Here is a 25253-nt window from a genome sequence, read left to right on the forward strand (position 1 = left end):
TCAGTCTCTCACTAAGCCAACATATGCTCAATCCTAAATCAAACGCAGTTACATAACAAACACATTTTTTTTTTTTAAACTGTGCTTTTAGAGCACCGTCGCGTTACGTGTTGTAGTTATGTTGATAACAAAAATGGTGATCAGAGAATGTCTAATAAGGTTAGATAGTCCAAATAAAAACCAGATGAGAATCATGTGCCGTGTCATGAATCCGAAAAGTAATAAATGCGTAGGCCTACACGACAGTCTGAACCAACTAAATAAATGTCATTGTGAATCCCACTGTCGAATCTCCACAGCTGGGAATATCAGGACATGATTTAATTTGCCTACTTTTACATTGTTTCAAACTTCTGACTTCGAGGAAGGTGACCTTTAAGTCACATAAGAAAAAATGCTCACTGCACACCCCCTAGAGTCTAGATCCAAGAACTAAGGGTTAGGGCTCTAACGTCATAGCCAGTAAACTTTTCTCAGAAGGAATTCTAATGAAGCCTCAGAAATATGAGATTGTCCCTAATATGCAGTGTTATGTACCTGATGAAGTGCCCATATTAAGTCTGCTCCGTCATTGTCACTTGTCAAGGTTCATTCTCTTTGGGTGTCTAAAGAGATCATGGTTCACATCCCAATTTTTTCCCCTTACCCAAATCTGGCTTCGTATTCCTGGGGCTGTCCTCCCCACCCTTGCCCTAACCCAGGTTCGAACTCCCGAGGGGGCCATCCCGCCAACCCCAACCCTTTACCCTGGATAGCATGTGGCATGCTATAGTATAATGGATGAAAGTGGTGTTAAGATAATTAAGCAGTGCTTTGATCAGACACTGAGATTTGCATGTCAATTGCTTTGTGTGTGTGTGTGTGTATATGACTAAAATTCCATCTGTTCAGTGCCATATCTAGGACCTTTGCCTACAAATGTTGATGCTTGTGTTAAACAGTTTATCACCACACAGTAAGCTGACCCCTTCTTACAGCTGCGCATTCCTAAACTGTTGTCCAGTTTCTACCCAGCTTATGATTGGTCTTGCATCTTACGCCAGCCTGTGCGTCACAGCAATACAAACAAATGACATCATTAAGTGTTATGGTTCACTGTTCTGAAGTAACCATTTCATGCCATTGCCATGCCACTTCACTATGTTTCACCACAATATCTGTATGTATTGGAAAAATAAAAAATCCTTGAATACTTGTATGCAAAGGTTAAATCCTGACGTGTGTATGAATTCAGCTGCCTGCCTCTGATTGTGACTCCCCTCCCCCGTTTCCATCTCTCTGCCAAGGCAGAAGCAGATGGGTCTCCCCTCCCCCTTCCAAGCTGGCGGTGCTTGCTCTATGGTTCTCCAACCTTCCCACCAGACAGGCCATACACTCATCATTTGTTGAGACTTTTTTTTCTTCCTTACAAACAGTATATTATTGACTTGTGGAGAGCTACTCAAAAGCGAGCTATCTGTTGGAGACAGGCCCTGTAAAGTGGATTGATTCTATTTATTACTACATTTTGTTGTGTTAAAGGTTACCTGTCACTTTACATAACCTGACTGCCATATTGGAGAACCAATCATGTTGGAAAAAGGGTTTCAAGAAGAGTACTGAATATTTGTCCACTGACATACTTTAACTGACAACTCAGACAAAATGTTTAGTCAGCATTTTAAACACAAACCAAATTACATAAACAACGGAAGAACAAAGGTAAATGTCAACACATTTTATTAGCACAGAGCAATCGCACAAATTTTCTTTGAATGCACAACACTGTTAATTCAGTGACAAGAACAAGACACCTTGGAACATTTTTGAGCTGATGAGAGATGAGCGATTAAACTGGTCTTACCATCCAATTCACTTACTATACAATTTGAAGAAAACCATGGCGGGACGAAGCACGTAAGCAAAACAGCGGCAACACGACTCGAAACTGGCCGCTCGTTTAGTGAGACAGAGTTCATGTTTTCACGCTAGTACGCAAGAGCCTTTGAAGCACACCATTATCCGATCATAAATAAAATGGCCAATATGATGTTAAAAAAAAAAAAAAAAAAAAAAAAAAAAAAATCAAAACAAATAACCAATGACAAAGCAGAATATAAAATCAAGACTGTTTAGAAATACTTACCTGGGCCTTCCCCTGGTGAAAATGACAACGATTCATAGTGATTTGGGGCAGTAGGCTATGGTGGCCACTCATGCTTATTTTCTCAAATGCGGTGCTTGACTGCGACTCCTCTTAAGAGAATCCGGCCCACGCAGCGCCCCCTGGCTGTAGGACCCAGTAGGACACTGGGGGCATTTTGTATTTCACATTGACACACGAATCCACAGTAACAAAATATCTTGCTGAACTTGGCATTTGGTAAATATAATTTTCCATCTAAGTACATTTCTCCCCAACTAATCACCCAAGACAGCAAATAAACAAATAAATCATTCCACTTCACCTTGAAAAAGTGAGGGATTGCAGAAAAAAAAAAAAGCTGCAAACTATAGAGTTAAAGCTGATTTGAAAATGTTCTTGTACTGATTATAAGCTGTCTTAGGCGAAGAATAGTCCCTTTTGCTCTGACCCTTCTTTCAAAAAGAAAAGAGACAGAAAACAAACAATAACAAAAAAAAAAATTGTCTAACAAAATTTGCCTCCGTTTGCCTTGGGTGGTCCATGTCACTATCCCCCACACACACACCCCTCTCTCACACACACACACGCATATACACACACACACACAACAAGGAGCATTACCAGACTGATTGTGTCGTTAGCTTCGGGAGGGTATGAGGCATGTGGGGTTCAACTCTCCTCACTGTCTTATGGTGGGCAAAGGGGATTCATCGGTGTGTGGGATGTGGCGCATGTTAAAGGACCTGATTTCATTCAGAGGTGGTGGTGTGTGTGAGAGTATGTCTCAGTTCCACCTACAGGCTCCATAGAGTCCCTGGGAAGATGGGAGGGGGGGGGGTGCAGAAGGGAGGAGGTCTGAGCGCATGGTTTTTCAGGGGGGTGCATTAGCGCTTTAGCACTGGGGGGTGGGGACGGGACTGGGACTGGGCTGGTGGTGGGGCTAGCTCAGGCGGTCTCCGACGCCTCGATGGGCTGCGACGTCACCATGTGCTCGGGTTTGTTCCCGATGCTGTGGTGCTCCCACATCTGCAGGTAGAGCTTCTCCAGGTCTGTGGTGTACTGCTTGGTGTTGAACAGCGGGCTGCACGCTCGCTGCTTCCATACGCGGCCACGCACCTTCTTCAGGCTGGGGTGGGAGAGAGAGAGAGGGAGAGGGCGGTTTAACAGGGGAAGAAAGCAATAAACCCAACTCCACAAAGAGCATTTTGGCTTAAAATGTCGTCATGTCTTGGATGTGCAGACTTTTTCTAGTGTCATGACCCAAAGCAAACAACAACATATAAATCACTTTCATCCTACTAGTCTGAACATTACGGATATGAAAATCCAACCATCCACACACTGAGACAATTAGAGGTACTCACTATTCCATGTCTGTGCCCAGTTTTACGGCCACGTCCTCGTACTCCTGTCGACTCTGAGCGATGAGCTCTAGGCAGCCCAGACAGGTGAGCTGGGAAGCAGCCACGCGCGACGCAAGAGTCTCTCCTGAAACATGAAGACGACAGCTCATTGTGAGGATACACTTATTCTACTCTGCTCACGCATATTTCAACACACCACCCCCCCCCGGATCTTATTTCTTATAAACATTAGCAATCAAAACACTAATGCCAAGGTAATGGAAACCCTGAAACATATACACAGCTTAATACAGATAGACCTCTGAATTTCGCCTACCTAAAAAGAACCAAAAGCTGCCATCTTTGTCCATATAAGGAGGAGATCCGGATCTCCTTATGTGGCCAAAGATGGCAGCTTTGGAACCTTTTGTAGGCAAACTTCAGAGGTCTATTACATAACAATCTCTATTGCCACAGTGATGTCACTGACCAGGCATGGTGACCATGGGGGTGCCGGCCCACAGCACGTCCATGCCGGTGGTGTGTCCGTTGCAGAGGGGCGTGTCCAAGCAGACGTCGGCCAGCTGCCCACGCCTGACGTGCTCCTCCTTGGGTGCCACGGGCGAGAAGATGATGCGTGCGGCCGGCAGGCCCATGTTCTGGGCGTACTGCTGGATGTTGGGCTCGCCAACCGCAGGGAAGCGCAGCAGCCACAGGACACTGTTGGGCACGCGCTTCAGGATCTACGGAGGAGAGCAGGGCAGAGGGGACGACAGGGAAGAGACAAGAAAAAAAGTATAGGAGGAAAGCACAAGACAATACAACATTAAGCATTTACAAAAACAAAAACAAATGTGGATACAAAAAAATTTGATGACAGAAAAATCAGTAATGGACACTCACATTGGCCCACATCTGCAGGGTCGGTGGGTCAATCTTGTAGAGCTGGTTGAAGTTGCAGTAGACGATCGAGTCTTCCGGAAGGCCGTACTGGGAGCGTGTCGTCACGGTGATGGTGCGTGGCACCTCCTCTCCAGTGGCTGCCTTGTTGTTGATCTGAACAGAAGAGAGCCAAAATCAGAGAAATTAGCATGAAGGCTGGAGCAAGAGGGGAACATCAGCAAATGCTTGCTTTACAAAAGGGACAAAACTAGCAATTCAATGTCCATTTCACTAGTGCCACCCCAGTGCAGGGTCTTGTGTCCTGTTGTGCCTATTACGCCACCCTTTGACCAAACACACGTTCATCACACCACCAGTCAGATGGGGCCGTAATTTGCCGAATGTGTTTTTATCCACATCCAGTTGATGTAACACATCTGCCCCTTTAACCCCAGAAGCCCTCACAGTGCTGTACCTGCAGCACTACAGTGCCATTCACCACCATCTCCTCCACTGCTGAGGCCTGCAAAGAGCAACAGGGCCGTGTGAAGGGGGGCCTGGAGAGGCAGCCACCTCGCCCCCAGTAGAGGAACTTGCCCCCACATTAAGGTGAGGATGGTAGGGTTAAAGTGGGCAGGACCACAGTTCATGACCATCACTCAAACTCAAACAACTAACAGAGCCTCTCAAGTCCACCCCCTCCCCTGAAATGTCACTGAACGGTCACACAGATGCAGGATCCGCAGACTACTTAGTGTGCTTTACACCCTGAAGAAAGAGACAAGTGTGTGTGTGTTTGTGCGTGTGTGTGGTGAGGGGGGTTACCTGTGTAGTGGCCAGGCCATTGCTGACGGTGAAGCCGTTGATAGTGACTTGGATCTGTCCCTGGTTGATCATGTTGATGATTGCCTCGGCTGCGGTGTTCATGGGGATGACCGGCATAGAGATGGCAGCGTTGTTGTCTGTGGTTTCCTGGCCATCACACTCCATCTGCTGGGACGATGGCCATAAGTACATTTATGGTGAGAAAATACCGTTTGCAATTAAAGTTTCTAAATTCTTCTGAGAACACCACTACCACTGATCAAAATTCAAGAAGCCGTTCATTAATTACAAAACCACTTCCTTCACACTTTATATTTGCTTTCAATGTTAAATATTACACAACAATGTATGGCTTATTTGTAATGGTTATGGATACGCTTTTGTCCAAAGCGACATACAAATACAAAACAATATAATATTTAAATTTAACAGGGAACAAATTAAGATGTTGGTCAAACGATAATAAGGAGAATAGCAATACACAATAGTAATAGTAATGCATAGCTTTGTTCTAGTTATCTAGTCATGATGAGAAAGCTCAAGTTGAACTGAGAGAGGATTGTTTCTCAAACCTTGACTACTTTGACATCAGGCAGACTGTCCAGGAAGGCCTTCAGATCAATGCCGTTCAGCACAATGCGGTTGTCGAAGATGTGACCATTGGACTTGAAGTCAATAACAGCCTTTTTCTACATTGACAAAAAAGAAAGATTTTCAATTAAAAACCACCGAAAGCTTTGTGCAACCATCATCATTTATCTTCATCTTATGGTTAATCAGAAACATGTCTGAAAGTATAGATATATGCGTTGAATGTATGCATGTTTTGCTGTGTGCAGTGCATATCTGTGCATATGTGTGTGTGTGTGTGTGTGTCTGTGCACCTGAATTCTTACCTTGAGGTGTGGGAACATGTTGGCGTGGTCGCCGATGAAGAAGGTGTTGGGCATGTAGGCCAGCTTCTCCGAGTACTGCTCAGCCACCTCCAGTGGAGAAGTGTCCTTGTCTGTGACGATGTAATCCATGAAGGGGGCGCCGCTGGTGCCAGGGTAGCCCAGCCACATGGCCTATGGGAGGGAAGGGGAAGGTTAAAGCTCTGACTCCGTACCAGCACAAATATGTGCTGAGAACGCTCCCAGCAGCATCTAATCTTCTTTGCTTGAGGGAAGTGGATTAGACTCAGTGGATGGAATCGCAAGCAGATGTATATATTCTTGAGCCAAAGTTTTATGAATGTGCATTGAATGTGTGACTGAGCTGATTGGAAACCCAGCTAATGAACTAAAGTAATTGTTATGAACTCCAATGTTCTTATTTATTGCAAATTCTAGAATGACAGAAAAAAAACTACTCTTCAAAGGGCTATGAGTGATGTACGGGTCAGTCACTGTTAACACCGGAATCTAGGAGCACTCCAGAGGACCAATTTCTCAAGCCTCGAAAAGGCAGTCAGAGGTGACTATGCAGGACACACACAAATACACACACACACACACACACACACACCTGGATGGGAGCTGGGCGCAGGGCGAAGAGCTCGTTACGGGCTCCTTTGGTGTAGCCATTCATGTTGACGAGGATGTGGATTCCATCCTGGTGGATGCGGTCAGCTGCTTTTCCATTGCATGGAATCTGAAGGGAAACAAGAGGAAGATTTGCCTGAGGAGCAAGCAATGTGTGAGCGAGACAAACGAAACTGTGGGAGTGTACAGCTGACACGGACGTGGCGATCTTTATGTTTTGCGTGACCGTACACTACACATCCACAACAAGTTGTCAATGTGTGAGATTGACAGTGTATTTGTACATATGTGTGTGCGTGCGCACGCTTGTGCTAAAGGTGTACCTGGGAGAGGTCTGTGAAGTGGTTGGTCTCGGCCATAACTTTGACTCTGAAGTTAGTGCTGTCATCAGGGCTCAGGGCATAGCAGAAGACCTGCAAACAAGACAACACACAGTTAACACCAGAAAACACACAGGTGTGCTTTGATAATGAACCTTCAAAAAAGCAGTGTTAGCAATGCAAATAATCAAATAATAGCCAAATAACACTGTGGGTTATTCACACAATACACAAGACTTTATTTTACCCGTGTGCAAAACCTACAAAATCATTGCGCTACTTGTAGTACATGTTTGGTCACTATGCGCAATAAAATACCAGTTTCATAGAGCTGTACTGTGATACATAAGTGAACACAGTCCCCAGTCACAAACAGCACAGCAGGCCTCACCTCAAACTTCTCAGGGTTGTGCATGCCGGGGATGGACTGCATGAGGTGAGAGGTGGGGTGGTTGCCGAAGTCAGAGCTGACGTAGCCCAGTCTCAGGCGGCCGTTGCTGGCCTTCAGGTCCTTGGGGTGCTCGTAGGGTGGCTTGTGCAGAGCATTAATCTACAAAGACGCCGAGAGACAAGAGAGGAAGGGCTGAGAGCTGGACAGAAAAGTGTTCATGGTACACTTGGGTGTACCCACCCATGGTTCATGGGTTCATGGGAATCACAGTCACTCACCAGACAGGTATTTTTCTTATTTAATTTTTACAAATTTGGGCTTTTGCCTTTATATCAACTACTGCAGTGCCCGTTCAAACATGCTATTCCTTTAGAAACCCCGTAGCCCAAATACATGCCCGCAGGTAGGCCTGCTTTAAAAAAGGAAGGCAGCTAGAATGATGCTTTTCCCTAAGCATTCAATAATGAATACTGAATATTATATTATATAATACATTATAATAAATGTGCAGTGAGCAGAGTTTAAGCATGGCTGCATGTGATATTTTTTACAGATTTTGAGTTAAGGCTATACTTGTTGAAAAACAATATCTGGTAGCCTACTCGTTGTCTGTAGTTGATCAAAATGACTAAAGCTAAAGTCTAAAGCTTTGAGTTAAGGCTATATGGTTAGCCTGTTGAATAACTTGTTGACTAGTGTGCGAGAGGGGAGGGGTAATGGCCAGCGGCTAGAGCGGCAAAAGCCAATGTGTGCTTCATTTACCGATATATTTAACAGTGTGTTTTGCATTTCTTATACCAACGTCAAACTTGGCACTGCACTTACTCGTCCCCGTAGCAAGACACCTGCCAAGTTTGAAATCAATCGGACGAATGGTTCGACAGATATGTGACACACACAAACAGACAGACACAGACGTTCCTGTAATTTATAGATAGGTCAGTGGAGAGAGAGAGGAACTGAGTGGAAAGGAGAGATGGAGTGGGAACGGGACATGATGTAATCTGCATTTACCAACATTGATTTGAAGTACAGAACACATACACTGGTGTCCAAATGCGTTAACATTTCAGCTGTGACCTTAGCCTTGCTGGTGCCTGCCAGGGGAGCCTCGGGAACATGTGACGCCCCAGCAGCATAAACTCGAGCGCTAAATGCAACCTGAGGGGCGAGGTGCTACACTTCCTCAGAGCACCATCTGCCAAATGGAAAGGCAATCTCCTGATATCCTATGACCACTGGTACACTGGAGCGTCTCATTCCATCTTCCCAATATGGCAGGCACCATCTCTTCCCCTCAGCTGCTTGAGTTTAACTCACTAAGGAAAATGATTTTCATAGTCCAACAGAGCAGTTGAGGCAGTGTGTGTGTGTGTGTGTACCTTGTCGAGGCAGAGGTTGCCGTGACGTTCTGCGATGGCCTTGCGGAAGCCGTGCGATAGTGGGTAGAGCATGCTGTGGTGGGGGTGCACCGAGGGCAGCCGGTTCTTGTCCAGCTGGTCCGCCACGATGCTCACCAGCTTCTTCATGCGCTCATCGTAATCGGTCCAGTCACACACAATCTGTACACACACACAGAAAAGGTTAGTTTGAAAAAAACACAAGGCTACAGCCATTTTATATGATGGAGGCCATTATTTTAAAAGAGAAAATAAACTGGTTGGCTATTTTCTACCAGTACAGTGAAGAGGAAATGTAACAAAATAAGACAAGAACAAGAATTTCAAGATTGAATCATGGTGCTGAGAGACAGAGAGGGAAGTTAGCCAACAGCAGACCATTCCATGCTAAATCTGAATCCTCAAAATGGAATATGTTCATGACTATCAATTAATAACACAGAATGCTTATCTCATCAATTTTAAGAGATATCAATTGGCTTTCAGTTAGTAGCTGAAACCTAGAGCTAAACCTCTAAGAAACAGCCAAAGAGCCATATCCAATTAGCAGTGAGCAGGTCTGACCTGCAGGCAGTGGGCCAGGTTGCAGTAGGCATCAGGGAAGTCAGGTTTCAGCTTCAGCGCCGTGCGGTACGACGCAATGGCCTCTGGGATGTTGCCAGAGTCCTGCACACAAACGGGGAGAAATGTGATCAATAAACAAATATAAACACTAGAAATGTGATCAATAAGCAAATATAAACACTAGAAAAGTGATCAATGAACAAACATAAAGACTCAGAGCACATCTTTACTCAACCCTAAATATCAGAAACTGGAACTCTACACAGTGAGTGTGGCAGATATGAAAGCAACCAGGCCTGACTGTGTGTGTGTGTGTGTGTGTGTGTGTGTGTGTGTGTGTGCGTGTGTGCATGTGAGTATGTGTGTGTGTGAATGTGTGTGTGTGTGTGTGTGTATATATATGTGTGAATGTGTATGTGTGTGAATGCGCATGTGTGAATGCGTACAGTATGTGTGTGAATGTGTACAGTATGTGTGTGAATGCGTACAGTATGCATGTGAATGCGTACAGTATGCGCGTATGTGTGTGTCACCTTGTGGATGGAGGCCAGGTTGCTGTGTGCGTCAGCGAAGGCGGGGTTGATCTGGATGGCACGTGTGTAGCACTGCAGCGCTCCCTGCACGTCCTGCATCTCCTTCAGGGTGTTGCCCATGTTGGAGTAGGCGTCCGCAAACGTGGGGCTGATCCTGGATCAGAAGGGACGGAATGCCGTTATACACACACATTTTAAAAAAAGTCAAGAGTTCACAGAAATAATCAACCTCTATTAGGATGATTGCAAGGAGGTAGAAATATGTCCGTAGGTTATTTTGACAGTGGAAGGGTACATTGCATCTTCTTTCACAGGAGGAGGTGATGTGCTCAGTGTTGAAATGATGATGATGATGATGTGATAAGGTTACCTGATGGCCTCCTTGTAGTGCATCAGTGCCTCCTGCAGCTTACCCTGCTGCTGGAGCACACTGGCCAGGTTGGAGTGGGCTGCAGCAAACTCTGGGAACACCTGAACACACACACACACACAGTGTGTCACTACCACTGATACTGATTCCATCTACCTCTTTTCATGACTACTCTTGTACCTAAAAACTGGAGCCAGGGTTTTGACCCTAATCTGTCACCAAGCTCCACTTATGGTATCAAATCATGTTCCCTTATGTTAGGCAGGATAAACTCTTCCGCCTAAGCTCATCATAAAATCAATTATTCCTAAGCTCATCGTTTGTCTCCAGGGATTTTCTAAAGAACTAGGCCATTTTGTTTATGTAACAAAAACCTCAAAGTAGTATTGGTTAACATCTGCCAAAGAGAGGACCGGCCTGCATAGTGCGCCGCCATTTGGCAGTCAGGTGACCTATTTCCCCTTCAGGTCTCTCACCTCCAGGGCCTTCCTGTAGAGCTGCACTGCCTCCTCAATGTTGCCCTGCTCACGCTTGATGTTGGCCAGATTGTTGAGGGAATCAGCGTGGGTTGGGCATAAGCGCAAGGCTGTGTTGTAGCATTCCTCTGCTTCAGACACCTACAGAACACACACACACACACACACTTCATTATAACCAACATCTAAGGACCACTCTGTTTTGTTAAGACCTAAGCTCTTTAACTGTCCTAAAAAGAAAGTTAGGTAGGTTTAAGGTAAGAGTTAGGTAAGGTAGGTCTATGCATCTGGCAAGGCCACAAAACAATACCGATCAGTACCAAATGACAAAGTTGCTGCTAGGCCCAGTCATGGACAAACAAACACACACAAACAAACAACGACGATGCTTACATTGCCCTTCTCTTTAAGAGCATTGGCCAGGTTGCAGTAGGCATCTGGGAAATGTGGCTGCAGCTCGATGGCCCTGCGGTAAGTGTCGATGGCCAGGTCGATCAGACCCTGCTCGTAGTACACACATGCCAGGTTGCCATGGACCACCGCATGGTTGGGGCTCAGGCTGAGGGCCCGCAGGTAGCCAGCAACAGCTCTGGAGAGAGAGAATGTGTGAGAGTGAGAGAGAAAGAAAGAAAGAAAGAAAGAAAGAAAGAAAATGAGAGAGAGGAAGGGTGGGTTAAGGAGAATCCAGGTTGTTCAGCACTAATAATATTAACAACCGTATTAATAATAATAATAATAATAATAATAATAACAATCATCATCATCATCATCATCACATAAAGGGATTCAGTTCATTGTACCACCAAACCTTAATCTACTGTATTTTGGACAGCACCAGGAAATTAAAGACCTTACCTATCAAATATACGAGCCTCTTTCAAGACATTTCCCAAGTTAATGTAGGCATCCAAGAAGTTAGGATCAAGAGTTACAGCCTAGGGGGAAACAATATATTTTTTTAACATCGATTTCTGAAGTGAACAATAGGCATACGTGATAAGATTTGGGTCAATAATTGTTCACTGTCACACAACCGATAAACCTGCCCAGTATTCTTAATCATGAAAATGTCTGTGCCTTCTCACCTTCTCAAAGTGATGTATAGCCAACCAGATCTCTCCCTGGGCGTTGAACACACAGCCCAGGTTACTCCAAGCTACGGCAAAGTTGGGCTGGGTCTCAATAGCCTTCAGATAGCACGCCTTCAGAAAGAACAACCAGAGCCAGGGACAGGAGGAGAGAAGGAGGAGGAGGAGGAGAAGAACGATAGAACAGAAGAGACAAGAGGAGGAGGGGAAGGAAAGATGGGAGGAGGAGGGGTAGTAGTAAAAATAAAATGAAAATAAAAAAAGATAAGAGTGAATAAAACCAAAAGAAATAAAGAAAAAAAGGGGAGGGGGGCAGAGAGGAACAGTGTTAGTGTTCGTCCCAGCTAAGGCAAAAGGTGAGCCTGCAGTGTGGGCCAGCTTGCGCAAGTGTGTTGTCTGCCGCGCGAAAGCTGCACGCTTGTGTCCCTGCGCTGCGCGGATCCGACCATCACACACGCCCCACCCCCACATTCCACAGTTAGGACCCCCTTGCTCACTGCACAGAGCAAATGCACACACACGTGTGTGCGTGCGTGTGTGAGACACACAGGAGGGTGCCCACTGGTTAAAAACTCAAAAACAGCCAAGGTTGTGTGAGAAACACAACTCGAGCCATTACAGCAAATTTATAATGTATAATTTAGCTGATATTAGAAAGCTTATCAAAGCCAAAACTGGCATGCTAGTTCATCTCTGATTAAGGCTGTTTTTAGGAGCGTTCTTATGTGGGCTCTTGTACTAAACCTTGAATGCGGGGGGTGAGAATGGGTGGAGGTCCCTGTAAAGCGAGCGCTGTGAGCCCAGTCCCCTCCCAGCCTGTAGGAGGGGTTAAAGGGCGTTGCTATGACGCTGGCGCGCAACGCTGGCGCGGCCGCACGCGCTTGGACCTGCTGCTGCGTCGGTCACCTGGCTGAGTGTCCCTCTCGCGTGCGCCAACACCGGCTCACTTGGCCCGCCACATACCCCCAACACTGGTCGGCCAGATGACTCCCTGGCCCCCAAAACCAGACTGGCACACTCCACGACACCCCCACTCGCCTCAGGGTGCAAAAAATAAACCCACACACACCATGAGGAGCTAACTAACAAATGTGCACATGTGTGTGTGTGTGTGTGTGGCTCCAAGTGTATTTGGATCTTGGTTATCTAGGCTAGAGCTGGGTGGGCCTTTCAGGGTGCCAAGCTGGTGGGGGGAGGATGCTTTATCAGGCCAGGGGGGGCATGCTGCGGACAGGCCGGGTGGAGTGGAAGTGTGCAGAGGGTCGGGGAGGGGGGTTTGGATGGAGGAGGGTGAGGGGGTGGGTTCTCGCTGGGACTTCACGGGGGCGAGGTTGGCGAGCGTGCGCGCGCCTCTGTGTGGCACCAGAGGGTCGCCGGCGCGGCCCATGCGCACTGCAGACCCACGGCGCGTGCTGCTGCACCTCTGCTTCGGCACACAACGCAGCGGCGGTGGCGGGAGCAGCTCCAACCAGCCCAGAAGAAAAAATACAAATCATAATCATACACCAAACAAACAAACAAGGCAAAACAGATCAACAGGAGGAAATCATCAACAAGTAAGAGAGTTAGAGGGATTCTTACTTTTGCTTTTTTTTGTGCTTAGCTCGTTTGGAGCTAAACTGCATCCAATCCATTTTTAAATTTTTGTTTTTTTTTCTCCCTTCTTATTTTTGTTACATTGTTCTCTTCAACAAGCTTCAGCAAGAGGGCCGATGTTACTTTGTTTTGCAAAGTTACTTATTTGTCCATTTACTTGTTTCTCCTTGTTATTAGTAAATGCTTTCTTCCAAAGTAAGCCACAAGACAGCAGAAGTCAGCCATTTTTTTTTTCGTGTTCTACTCTTTTCTCGCTTCTCTCTTTATCCTCTTAAGTTCTTTTCTCTTTAGTTCTTTTTTCTCTTTAGTTCTTGCTTTTTTTTGCTGGCAGTTACAAACCCGTTACCATATTTTGGGACTGTGTCATGGGCAGCCGCTGCAGTGGGGGGAGGTGAGGGCTGTTGGTGGCCTACTGACGCTCCGGAGCACCACCCCTGAGCTGGAGGAAGAGGCCACCACACCTGAAACCTTCTAAATAACAATATCAGTCGTGGAAACCAAAAGAGACAAAATAAGAAGAAAAGATCGTTAGTAAAAGTTGACAATTTATTAACATTTTTTTGTGTTTTTTCTTTTCTTTTTTTAAATGGATGTACAAAAAAAAAAAAAAAAACACACACGCACACACACACCAAAATAAATATATATATATATATATAAAAAAAAATATACAACTTGAAATGAAAATAAGCCATCCTAAGCTTAGTCCATATCTTATACTCATGCAAATACATTTAAAATGTCTGCGATAAGGGGGAGAAAAAGTTCGCAAAGGAAGGACTAGAGCAGGAGAGAAGAAAGGCTTTGGACTATGTTTACTTAAATAACATAATTTATTTTCAAAATTATTGTTCCAATTGAAAGAAAATGAGGGAGGCCAACTGGCTTGGTCTTCCCCCTTGACCTGATCACATTGCTTTGGGTATGTTCCCAAATCATTGCATAGTTAAAAGACATAAAGGGGGGGAATATCAATCCATTCATTCTTCAAGCTCTTATCTGCAGGTTAATTTTACCTCATTGTTCCTTCTCTTTTTCTTTCAAAAGCAATACTTAAAAAAGAACTAATCATAATTGTACATACATTGTGATTCTTTATCCTGTCCTGCATTTCCTGAATCCTGGCCAATGGGAGAAGAGAGAAGCCTGGGGGGTGGGAGGGGTTTATGTTCTTTGTATTCTAGAAGCCTCCACAGCTCTGAAATAAAGAGGTCAATGCTTGTGGCGCGCAGGTGGGTTCTCTCTTTCTAGCCCAGCATCTGTCGCTTGCGGTGGAGCGCATAGTGGGAGTTACCTGCCTGGCACAGCCGAAGTGGGGAGGGCAAAACTTGTTTTTGAGGTGCTCAAATGCCAGTTAAATGACCAACCATTGTGTGCGGACACACAGATAGACCGACAAACAGCCAACTACGCTGCGCTGCCATAGGATTCTTAAGATATAGGCTGGTATTTATATCAAACTATGCTGTGACAATCCACTGGGTCGAAGACCGATTTGACCGAGTGGGTGACCCTCCCCAAGTGCGTGACAGAACGCTTGTGTGTGTGTGTGTACGGCTGAGGGGGTCAGGCAAGCAGCTCACTGCGCGCGCAACTCCACGTGACCTGAGCGGGCGCGCGGGGGAGGGGTGGGTGGGGCCGGAGGGTGGACGCTGGCCGCTCCCCTTCCTGCCTCGCCCCACGACCCCCTCCCCCTCTCAAACCAATAAGGTGGCATCCAACCCCACGGCGAGGGGCACGCACTGTGACCCCTCGCAGCACGTCCCCGTCCGCAATGTCACCGCAGGTGGACCCAACACAGGGGTGGCTCATGGGCGCTACAGCAAGCTAAGAGGGACAATTCTTCTCTCATTTCAAAACTGCGAGAAGCATAAATTCACTAAGTCATCAGGAGAGTAAGGCTTTTCATTCAAAAATTTTTTTGGTGGAATGGGTCTTTCTTCCCAATCGGAGCGGATTGTACGGGTGAATGGCAGACAGGGGGGCAAGTTGGAAGCCATCTTATTATTGGTGCATAGCAAATACCACTAACTCCGCCAGTCCATTGGTTCGGCAAAGACCGAGCCAGCTTTATTCCCTCCAAAGAACACTGCATCGCTGGCAGCCAGCTGAAATTTTGGTAAGAGGAGAGGTCTGCATAGAAGCCTAAACGGCAGGAGTACAGCCTTTCTTCCTGAGGAGAGGACCTGATAGAGGTCAGGATGGGGTAAAAGCACAAGGCTTTGAGGGTGGGGGTTGGGGTAAGGATGGGTATGAGAGCATGAAGATGTCACTACCCTATCATGTATATATAAATATATATTTTTTTAAATTGAGGAAGGTATTTATAAAAAGAATATCAATAAAAAATGTGCAAAACTACTCGTCTTCAAAAAAAATATTGATTTAAAAAAAAAAAAAAAAGTTTATCTTTAATAAGATATAAAAAAGTCCCTAATATTCTAGTCTTCATCTGCATGAATCTCCAAGCCAGGATTTACTGGGCCGTTTCTCACACGATTCTGTTCTGAGATTGGCACTGGCTGGTGGCCTGGCTCTGGACGCTGTTGCAAACGTCAGGGGGCTTCATCTGGTCAAGCAGTGAACCAGGGTGTAGAGGGGGTGGGGAGTTACTAACAGAGCCAGGGGGGTGGGGGGCGGGGGGGAAGAGATAGTGCCCCCTGCCAAAAAAATAAATAATAATAATAATAATAATACAAAAACTCCAGATGGAGGGCTGTGGGGGTTCAAAAAGGGAGGTGGGAGGATAGGGGAAGTTGGTAGAAAAAAAATCCTGTCTTTAAAAAAAAGAAAAAGAAAAAAAGTAACTAAGGGAAATAATAAAGAAATAAAAAAGGGAAATGAACGGAGAAAGCTTGATGCCATCAAGCAGGATGGACCCGATGAAACATACCTTAGCCTCCTCCAAACGGCCAAGAGCCTTCAGCAGGTTACCAAGGTCACTGCGCACACAATAAAGGTCCTACAAACACACAAACAAAAACAGCGGTCAAAAACAAACTGAACGCAGCCGACATCTACGTGCAATAAACCTGACAAGCATGTGTCTTAATTGAAGACTGGTTTGAGTGTGTGTCTGTACACACGCAGCCATAATTGTTGATCCTTTTCTATTCCAGGACAATGTATGTGAGAATAAATGTCTACGTTATATCTGCCTGTATTAAGGATTTATGGATTTGTGTGCGCGTGTGTGTATCCAGAAATATTCTCTTAGCAACATCAGCCATAGTGTTACACTGCTATGTTGACACAGAGAGCTGTGAGAGTGTTAAGTGGTGGGTGTGTGTGTGTAGTATACATACATGTAAATCTCAATGCAAACACTCACAGGGTTGTACTGCAAGGCAGAGACGTAGGCCTGCACGGCCCCCTCCATGTCTCCAGCGGCGACCAGGGCGGCTGCCAGGTTGATGTAGCCATCGATGAAGTCGGGTTTGAGGCGCAGCGCGTGCCGGTAGTGCTCGATTGCCTCCTGGAGCTGCCCGCGCTCCTTGTACACGTTGCCCAGGTTGGAGTAGGCCTCCGCCAGCATCGGGTTCTGCTTGATGGCTAAGGTGCTGAAGTGGGCCGACCTGTAGAGGAGGCGTGAGGGGGAGAGGGAGGGGAGAGGGAGAGGGAGAGGGAGGGAGAGAGAGAGAGAGAGAGAGAGAGAGAGAGAGAGAGAGAGAGAGAGAGAGAGAGAGAGAGAGAGAGAGAGAGAGAGAGAGAGAGAGAGAGAGAGAGAGAGAGAGAGAGAGAGGAGGGAGGGAGGGAGATAGAGAGAGAGAGAGAGAGAGAGAGAGAGAGAGAGAGAGAGAGAGAGAGAGAGAGAGAGAGAGAGAGAGAGAAGTGGGCAGAGATAGATGGAGAGAAGGAGAAAGGGAGCGACACATTCACAGACAGAGATAGAAGGATATATGGAAAGGTGAAGAGAAAATGGAAAAGGCAGCAGAATGATAGACAGAGAAGTAGAGTGTAAGAGTGAGGGTATGACAAAGGTAAGGAAAGCATAAATGAATGGCAGAGGAAGAAAACATTTTAAGAGAGGTAAGAGATGAAAAGAAAAGTAAGTAGAGAGAAAGAGAGAGGGGAGGGCAGAAAGTGAGTGAGAAAGAAAGAAAGAAAGAAAGAAAGAAAGAAAGAAAGAAAAGCATCAGATAAACCATAAGCAGTCGTAGGGGCAGTATCAGCTTATAAATGCATTCATTATTGCTAGCACTGGATATCCATATTTTTAGTAAAACATTTTACAGGGAAGAAGAAATTGTCAAGGACAAAAAATGTACAGTGTAAAAACATTGTGCACCATGCTGTACATCAAATTCATATTCTTAGTCTTCAGTTACAGATACTGCAATAAATCATAAATGATTTTCTATAAATGCATTAAGTATGGTGGATAGGATTGCTGTATTGTGATGATCTAGTCGATTTACAAGTTACTGATTCCCGGCCTTAAACAGTAGGCAAAGGCACAACTAGGTAACTACAAGACAGAGCAGGGCTTAAAATTAATTTTTCAAAATGAGGGGGAATTCCCCCCTTAGGTTATTCATATAGGGGGATTTACACTTCTTTGATACTTTTTTTTAAAAAAAAAGAGTGCCCCCACCACCCTGACGTCATCAGTAATATATACTGCAGTGGGATCATTCCCAACAGTGGACATCCTAGATTCTGCTTGACTCTCTCCACACACACATAAACACACACTGAAAATGATGGCTTATGTGATATGTTTCTATTTCATATATTTTTAAATTCATATAGTGTATTTAGTTTATAATGTATTTTTTAACCCTTAGAACCCGATTGACGCAAAGTGCGTCAAAAAAACACACCCTTTCTTCTCTGTTACATTGCTCCGGAACTATATTGCCAGATTCAGGACAGTCTGCCCTACACACAAATGAAATGCATGTAGAGCTATGAGCTTGCTGTGGTGAGATACATGTCAAAATATAAGTATTTTTATAATACACTTTTTGTATTTTAATTCTTTAAAAATCAAAATAAAATCAATGCCAGTACTAATACATGAACTGATGGCAGATCTGGATAGCCTAGACACTGAAAAACAATATATAATATATGTGTGTGTGGCACTTACAATGACCAGAATAAATCCTTATGAATAAAGGTAGGGAAAATGCCCTAAAAACAGCTTAGGGTTCTAAGGGTTAATGTATAGCATTTTACTGGTAATTACTAGTAGCTAAACCTATTTAGTAATTTGAATGCTTCATTTTGATGTTTAACCTATAACACTTAGGCATATCTTTAATGTGGTGTGTAGGTCTAATTGAGTGCACATTGGTGATGAGTAGGTGTAATTGAGTGCCTTTAAGAAAATACAGTAATTAGCCTCCCTTCAGCCTGACGGTTTTAGGCTAGTCGCTAGTGAATAAAAGTTGTGCATAGTGCATAAGGATATATGGATGCAAATCTATGTCATTAGATACAATAAATGTTCAAAAAACTAACAAGTCAAAGACAATCTTTCTGGGATCAAGTGTTGACATGACCTGAGCTAGCAGGATAGTTACCAAGGAGCTCTTTCCAGATGTAAAAGTTTGCCATGGTTGCGTAGCCTATTTGCTCTCTCTCCCCAATTCAACTCAGTAGTTGATCCGTCCGGTCAATAGCACGCCATTCACGCCAGCATATTAACGTCATCAGACAGGCTGTAAAAGTGTATGCGGGAATTTCTCGCATTATGATGGCTAGAGTTGCGGGACTTGAACAAATTATGCGCAATACCCGTAATCCCGCAGTGAAATTTAAGCCCTGCAGAGGATGCATACACAAAACAAAAGGAGAAAGGGCAGTAAGGACTTAAAAATATGGACGTTTGTTTAACCAATGGCCTCAATTGTGCCGTCTCTTTACTATCAAACCACTCCAACAAGTAGTAGTCTATCTGGGTGCCCTGTCAGCAGCCTGCCTAAGTAGAGTTGTGATAACACTCCGATTTCAGCCTACCAAGCACAGGTGATGTGTATTCCACCTCACCAACACAACACTAAATACACACCACAAACATGGAATAAGTTCATGTAGCTTATTACACCATTAGCCTACATCATGAACAGTGTGTGTCACTCTGCCAAAGTGGCTCAACAGTTAACAGGATTACAAAATCAAAAAGGTTAAGGGGTCAGGTTCTGAAGTTGAGATTAAAAGTCTTCATTGGCTCTTTATAGGCATGTTCGCCCCGAGGGTCTTTTTGCAGTTCCTAGGACCTTTAGAGAAACTACATTTAGCACATTCGCACTGCATGGAACTGGGGCCAATTGTAGTTCCTTAAACCGCAGTTCCTATAACTATTTTAGCTTCTATTTGGGGGTTTGGAACTTTTCCAAAGGAACCATTTGCATGTTGATTGAGTCAGACACAACAGCCAACTTAGTCAAGGCAGTCAAATGTCATTTTTAAAAACCATTCAACTTCCTCCCAAAACATGAATGTTGTTTCATTACTTTATGTTCATGCAATAAATGGGCTGCTACCATAATGTCACCTTGATGGTAATATACCTGAAAAAAGAAAAATTGCTGATTAATTTCCTGATATCACAAGGAGGGCAGTAGTTGAGTATTTTCCACTGAGGTAGGTCAGCTAACATATACTTGCAGCTTATTTTATTAGCCTCTGCCATGGTATGTCAATAAGCTTCAGTAGGTTTAATCACTATGCTATCTGTTTCATCAGTTCATGTTCTATAAGATGCTAGCCTAATGTCAATTTGATGGCAATGTAATCTGCCTGTAAAAAAATTTTAATTTTATTCAACCTTGACAGACATGAGCAGGCTATATTTTCCACCATAGGCCACGTATGTTAACGTTGTTAACGCAGCTTTATTTTATTATCTGTCAGTTTACTTCAGTAGCCTTAAAGCAACGCTGTCTGTTCCATTGCTTTATGTTCAGTTAGCTGAAATGTTGTGCTAAGAACAGCCCAAACCCTGGGGTAGAAATGCTGGATGGATGCTGCATGTTTATTCCATGGGCAGGGCAAACACATGACCACATTCAAATTATCCACCTCGACAAACTCAACTCGGAACACACACACACACACAGAATGTCAATATTCAAATCAACTTTCCCAAGTTGTACGGTCATAGAACAGAATCAAATGTAACTGGGTCTCCAACTATACAATGACTGTACATGATGTACACAGATCCATCACAAACTCCTCAGTTTCTTGTTCAAAGCCACATACTTTGAGAGATAAGCACATTAATTACATGTCAACACAACATCGTTTAGATGATCCTCCCAGTCCCAAACCTGAAATTCTACCTAGCCCTCCAAGAATAGAATAACACAGATGGCCGACACAGCCCTGTACACAAACATGCCAGACCCCACAACTACAGCCTGGCATGACGTTGGTTTACACAGGTGACTCTAGCGCATAACAAGCAGCACTCCTCCTCAGAAAACACACATTACACAGTCAGAAAAGATCTAGCACCTGGTAAGTGTATGCATGTGTGTAACAACCACCAGTGTAAAGGAGTCACACATAGAGCTAAAGGAGTGATACATTGGGGCAGAGCAAGAGACAGTTGCTGGTTTTCTATCCAACTCATTTGTTATATTACAAGCACTCGTGAAAATTCTGCAAGAGAAATAGTCAGCCTGTGCAAGTGTGCATCCGCTGTGCTGTGCCAATTAAAAATGGACACTCTCCACATGGAAAAGGAGGGGTGAATAGCTGTGGGTTCGAAACTAAGTGTTGTCCGGGCAACTTCACTGGAATATCAATTTAAGGTGAATTAATGTTTAACAGTCTTTGTCACGCTCTACCACATGCAAACTGGGGGAAAATCCATCCCCACCAACAAGGCAATTTAATATTCAACATTAGACTATATGTGAATCTAAATTTGTATTTCCTTTTTGACTGGTCAAAATTTGCATGAAAACATTGGATGGAAACTCGGCTGACATGCAGGTGCCTAAAAGAGATCTCAATAATCAATACACACAATTTACTCTCATTATACACAACTGAGACAGAGCACGTCTCTCTATTGAGCACCCCAGGGACATCCCCTGTAGGGGAACCCTATCTATCGACCTATCCCTTGCTATGCCATTCCCTGGAGCTCACCTGTCAAGCCGGCGGCACTGGAAGTGGATGGATGAAAGCAGCAGCAGCACCCCGGTGTTGTCAGGTTCCTGCCGCCATAGCTGCATGCAGTGGCGCTCGGCGGCCTCAAAGTCCCCCGACTGGTACTCGCGATGGGCCAGCTCCGCCAACCCTTGGAAGGAAAGCATACGTTTGGTTGGTTCTGGAGCACCAACACAACCCGAGGAGGAGGGGGGCCCAGCGGGGGAAGGGAGGGGTGGGGAAGGGAGAACAACAATGTTAGAAGAAATGGAAATAATAGTTGAGAAATAAAACAAAAATATGGTATGTGAATCAATCAAATGAACAAGCAAAACCAATAAAACAGAAAAAACACATAACCTAAAGAAAATGGAGGATGCTGATGATGGTGTATTGATGAACTGGATGGTGTAGGCCTACATGAGAATGTTGCGAGGCAGCAAGATGTTTCGTGTGCGTCTCCGTCAAGACGCATTTTAATTCAAAGCGAATTCTTTTTCAAAAGCAGCAAATTGCTGCACGGGCCTAGGGATGCCACCATTCGAGAGGGTGAGCTCAGAATGGTGCCACATTTTTATTGCTACTTCAGTGTGTTAAAAGAAACATGAAGACGTGCAAAATCGGCCATTAATGCTTGCTTACACACACACACACAAATGGTAACGTTATGCCTGCATAACGTTACGTAAACTTACACACAATGATCACTCTCTATCCTTTTCAAGGGACAGCGAATGACCCATAACATTTCAAGGGAGTGGGGTGGGGGTAAGATAAAGCATAATTAATAGCATGCGGGCAAAATTAGGAAAGTTCAGTGGGTATTGGTGGGAAGTGAATGCGAGAGAGAAAGATCTGGAAGGGAACGGGAAGGCTGTCAGCGTTTTCAAGAACATATTTCACTGCACGCGCCAGAAAACATGGCGAGACGACACTGGGGAATAATTGGACAGACACAATTATTTGTTAATACATGACAAAAAGGCGTATATCGTTGTAACGTACGCTTGTGACAGGATAAACAAATATTATGGACTACAACAGTGAATTTGGCAAATTAGCTATCAAATAACGTTTGGATTCCACAGCTAACATTAACGTTACCTTCGAGGCCATGGTTGGCTAACGTTTAGTTGGCTATCTGCTACCGATGAGCCCGACTGATTTGGACTAGGTGGACATCAAGGCTAGCGAGCTAACAGCAAGTCAATAGCCAACGTTAGTTTGTAGCTAACGTTTCCTTGTGTCGCTGACACAAGTATTAGATAGTGCTGACACTAAATTAACATTAGCGTTACGTGCTATCAAGCCTAGAAGGGACTACAATGCAATATAACATGTGCACACCAAGCACACAGTGTGTTAACAAGCTAGCTTGCGAGGTAGCTCAGCTACATTAATGCTAAGTAGATTGCTAGAAAAATGTTTACCTGTGCTGTCGGCCACGTTTCCCACGGAGCTAGCCATCTCCCCTTCGGTCTTGGACTCTTGAACGGTGGTCGTCAGTGTTGCTTGTGTAGTTTACGTAATGTAAGCTAATGAAAATATTAAAAGGTCCGAGACCGTTGTTCAGCCCAAAATAAATTTGGTGCTAAACAAAACGCGCTAGCTACCACGGGATTTAATGTCACAACACTGTCCGACTAGCTCAGCTAGCAACAACGTTTAGATAATACCGTCTCAAAACGGCTGGTCTAAAAACTAAATTCATGCATGAAATGCAGAAATAGCATCAACACCTAAATATATCCACTTAAATCTGAAAGTATGTCATTTAAAGGTAGACGTTAATCGACCAATATTAGCAGTTAGCGCTCTGTCGTTATTGTAAACCTAACAAAGCGCCTGTTCTCCCCTGAAATGGCGGATCTGAAGGATGCACTCTCCAAAGAAAAGTAGTGCCCATAATCTCAGTCAAATAAAGATAGTCATTTGATATGTTGTTTAATTATTTCCACTGCGTCCCTGCAATTTTACACCAGTAATTATGCATATAGACAAGTGGTCAATTCAGTACTTTGACATATTACAGTACAGAGAAACGCAATTAATAGCGGATTTGGAGAACGAGGTCGTTCCACGGTCTCCTTTGATACCCGGCCTGGACATATCACTGCGCGAGGCATTGCGGTACATTTGATATAGGCAGACTTGACCTCTGGGTCAAACTAAACCATGAAATATGCGTGAAGAAATCTTAACCGATGTGGCATTGCAGAGTTTACAGTGTATTTGTAAAAGAGAAATCCAATTTAGCAGCCACCACCAAAAAATAGGTCAGACACTGGAACATGCTTCTGCATTTTAAGGTTTACGTAGCATTATAATTTAATTTCAATTGAACTGATATTTCACCACATATCAAATATTGAATCCAAGAATAGGGATGGACTGAGTCACATGCACGCATCTATGAATCACATGGATTTCAGCACATTTGCAGCATTTTACCATTTTACCAGCAGAGAGCAGTCTTGAACAGAACATAGCGATAAAGATAAACCAAAAGTTTTAAATAAAATGCAATCACCACTGATTTACCTTAATCTTAGATGTCGGCACACATCTGAATGTAATCTTGCATCTTTGTCTAATCTTAGATATTGATGTACATGTAGGTCTGATACACAGCAAATTAACTAAGGGATGCACACTCAATCACCTATGTTGTCCTCTAAAATTCTTTAATCTAAAATCGATTTCATCTGATGGAACTACAACGCTATTCAATTTCTTTTTGTGAAATACTGTTGACCTATATACCATTATAGACCTATATACCCCCCTCTCTCTCTCTCTCTCATGTCTCTTTCTCTCTCTCATCTCTCTCACTCTCATCTCTCATTCTCCCTCTCTTTATCTTGGAAGAGTTCAGTTCATTTCAACTGAAAGGTAAGGAGGGCAAACATACCTAATCAATTCACCCTGCACCACCCTTTCCAGCCTCTCTGGCAGATTGACATGTCAAAGGAGTCCTTGAAGGCCTGGATGGGATGAAAGTCTCATTAACTCTTAATTTATCCTTTGGCTGTTGAAAATAGGGGGCCATAGTGCAACTGCTTGTTTCTCTGCGCTGCCCCAATCTATGGGAACCGGTTGACATCGCTGGCAGAGATGGTCCCTATAGCCCATGTTTTGTGTGCACAGGGCACGTTGTTTCCGTGTGTTTGAGTGGACGGATTTGTATGTGTGTAGTTGATGGGTTGCTCAGTTCAGGGTGTGTTTTGTATGTGTGTGTGTGTGTGCTCGCTAGCTTGCATTGTGTGTTAGCCCAGTGTGTGTGCCTGCCCCACTTCCCTCGTTGCATGGCTTTGGCTGTCGTCTTGGGAAAAGCTAGCAGGGGGAGTGATGTCATGGGGGTGTCTGTGGCGATTGCATCTGACATCCTTTATCTTTGTGCAAGCCTCAGTTTTCGGAGGGCCAGGATGGACACCTCTCCACGGGGACCCCGGTGGCATATTTCCACTCCCCGCTTCTCTGTTCTCACAGACAACTGGCTATTTTGGGCAGCACGTGCATGTAAAAGGGTCAAGCCCAATGAAACACACTTGCTTCTGAACAGGGGACGTCTGAGTTACAGCAATTACAAGGAGCTCCATTCAGGGTTTTTTTTGTAGGTGGTGGTTTGTCAACACGACCAGCTTGTTGTTATCCAGCCAGTCATTGTACTCATGGGGGAAGACCTGGCTCTTGAGGTAGCCGCTTGTC

At 44.5% G+C, this 25253-nt stretch overlaps 1 protein-coding gene across 5 annotated transcripts; it reads right to left on the bottom strand.

Moving 5' to 3' along the window:
• Positions 1 to 1702: 1702 nt before the first annotated feature.
• ogt.1 (O-linked N-acetylglucosamine (GlcNAc) transferase, tandem duplicate 1) lies at positions 1703 to 23404 on the bottom strand. 5 transcript variants are annotated; one of them, XM_048230808.1, is made up of 22 exons: positions 22976 to 23404; positions 21546 to 21696; positions 16768 to 17011; positions 16330 to 16398; positions 11838 to 11954; positions 11608 to 11687; positions 11146 to 11341; positions 10753 to 10893; positions 10277 to 10377; positions 9907 to 10060; positions 9374 to 9475; positions 8792 to 8971; positions 7410 to 7568; positions 7022 to 7111; positions 6682 to 6807; positions 6072 to 6242; positions 5748 to 5864; positions 5176 to 5340; positions 4372 to 4524; positions 3959 to 4211; positions 3490 to 3613; positions 1703 to 3251 (listed from the first exon to the last, which is right to left on the bottom strand). In XM_048230808.1, the coding sequence occupies exons 1-22, from the start codon at positions 23010 to 23012 to the stop codon at positions 3071 to 3073; spliced, it is 3111 nt and encodes a 1036-aa protein (XP_048086765.1). In that variant the 5' UTR covers positions 23013 to 23404; the 3' UTR covers positions 1703 to 3070. The 5 variants fall into 5 exon arrangements, with proteins under 5 accessions (XP_048086765.1, XP_048086764.1, XP_048086763.1 ...); XM_048230807.1 differs by having other exon boundaries at positions 5176 to 5343; XM_048230806.1 differs by having other exon boundaries at positions 21546 to 21726.
• Positions 23405 to 25253: the final 1849 nt, after the last annotated feature.

Source organism: Alosa alosa, chromosome 21 (assembly GCF_017589495.1).
Source record: "Alosa alosa isolate M-15738 ecotype Scorff River chromosome 21, AALO_Geno_1.1, whole genome shotgun sequence".
Lineage (NCBI taxonomy): Eukaryota > Metazoa > Chordata > Actinopteri > Clupeiformes > Clupeidae > Alosa > Alosa alosa.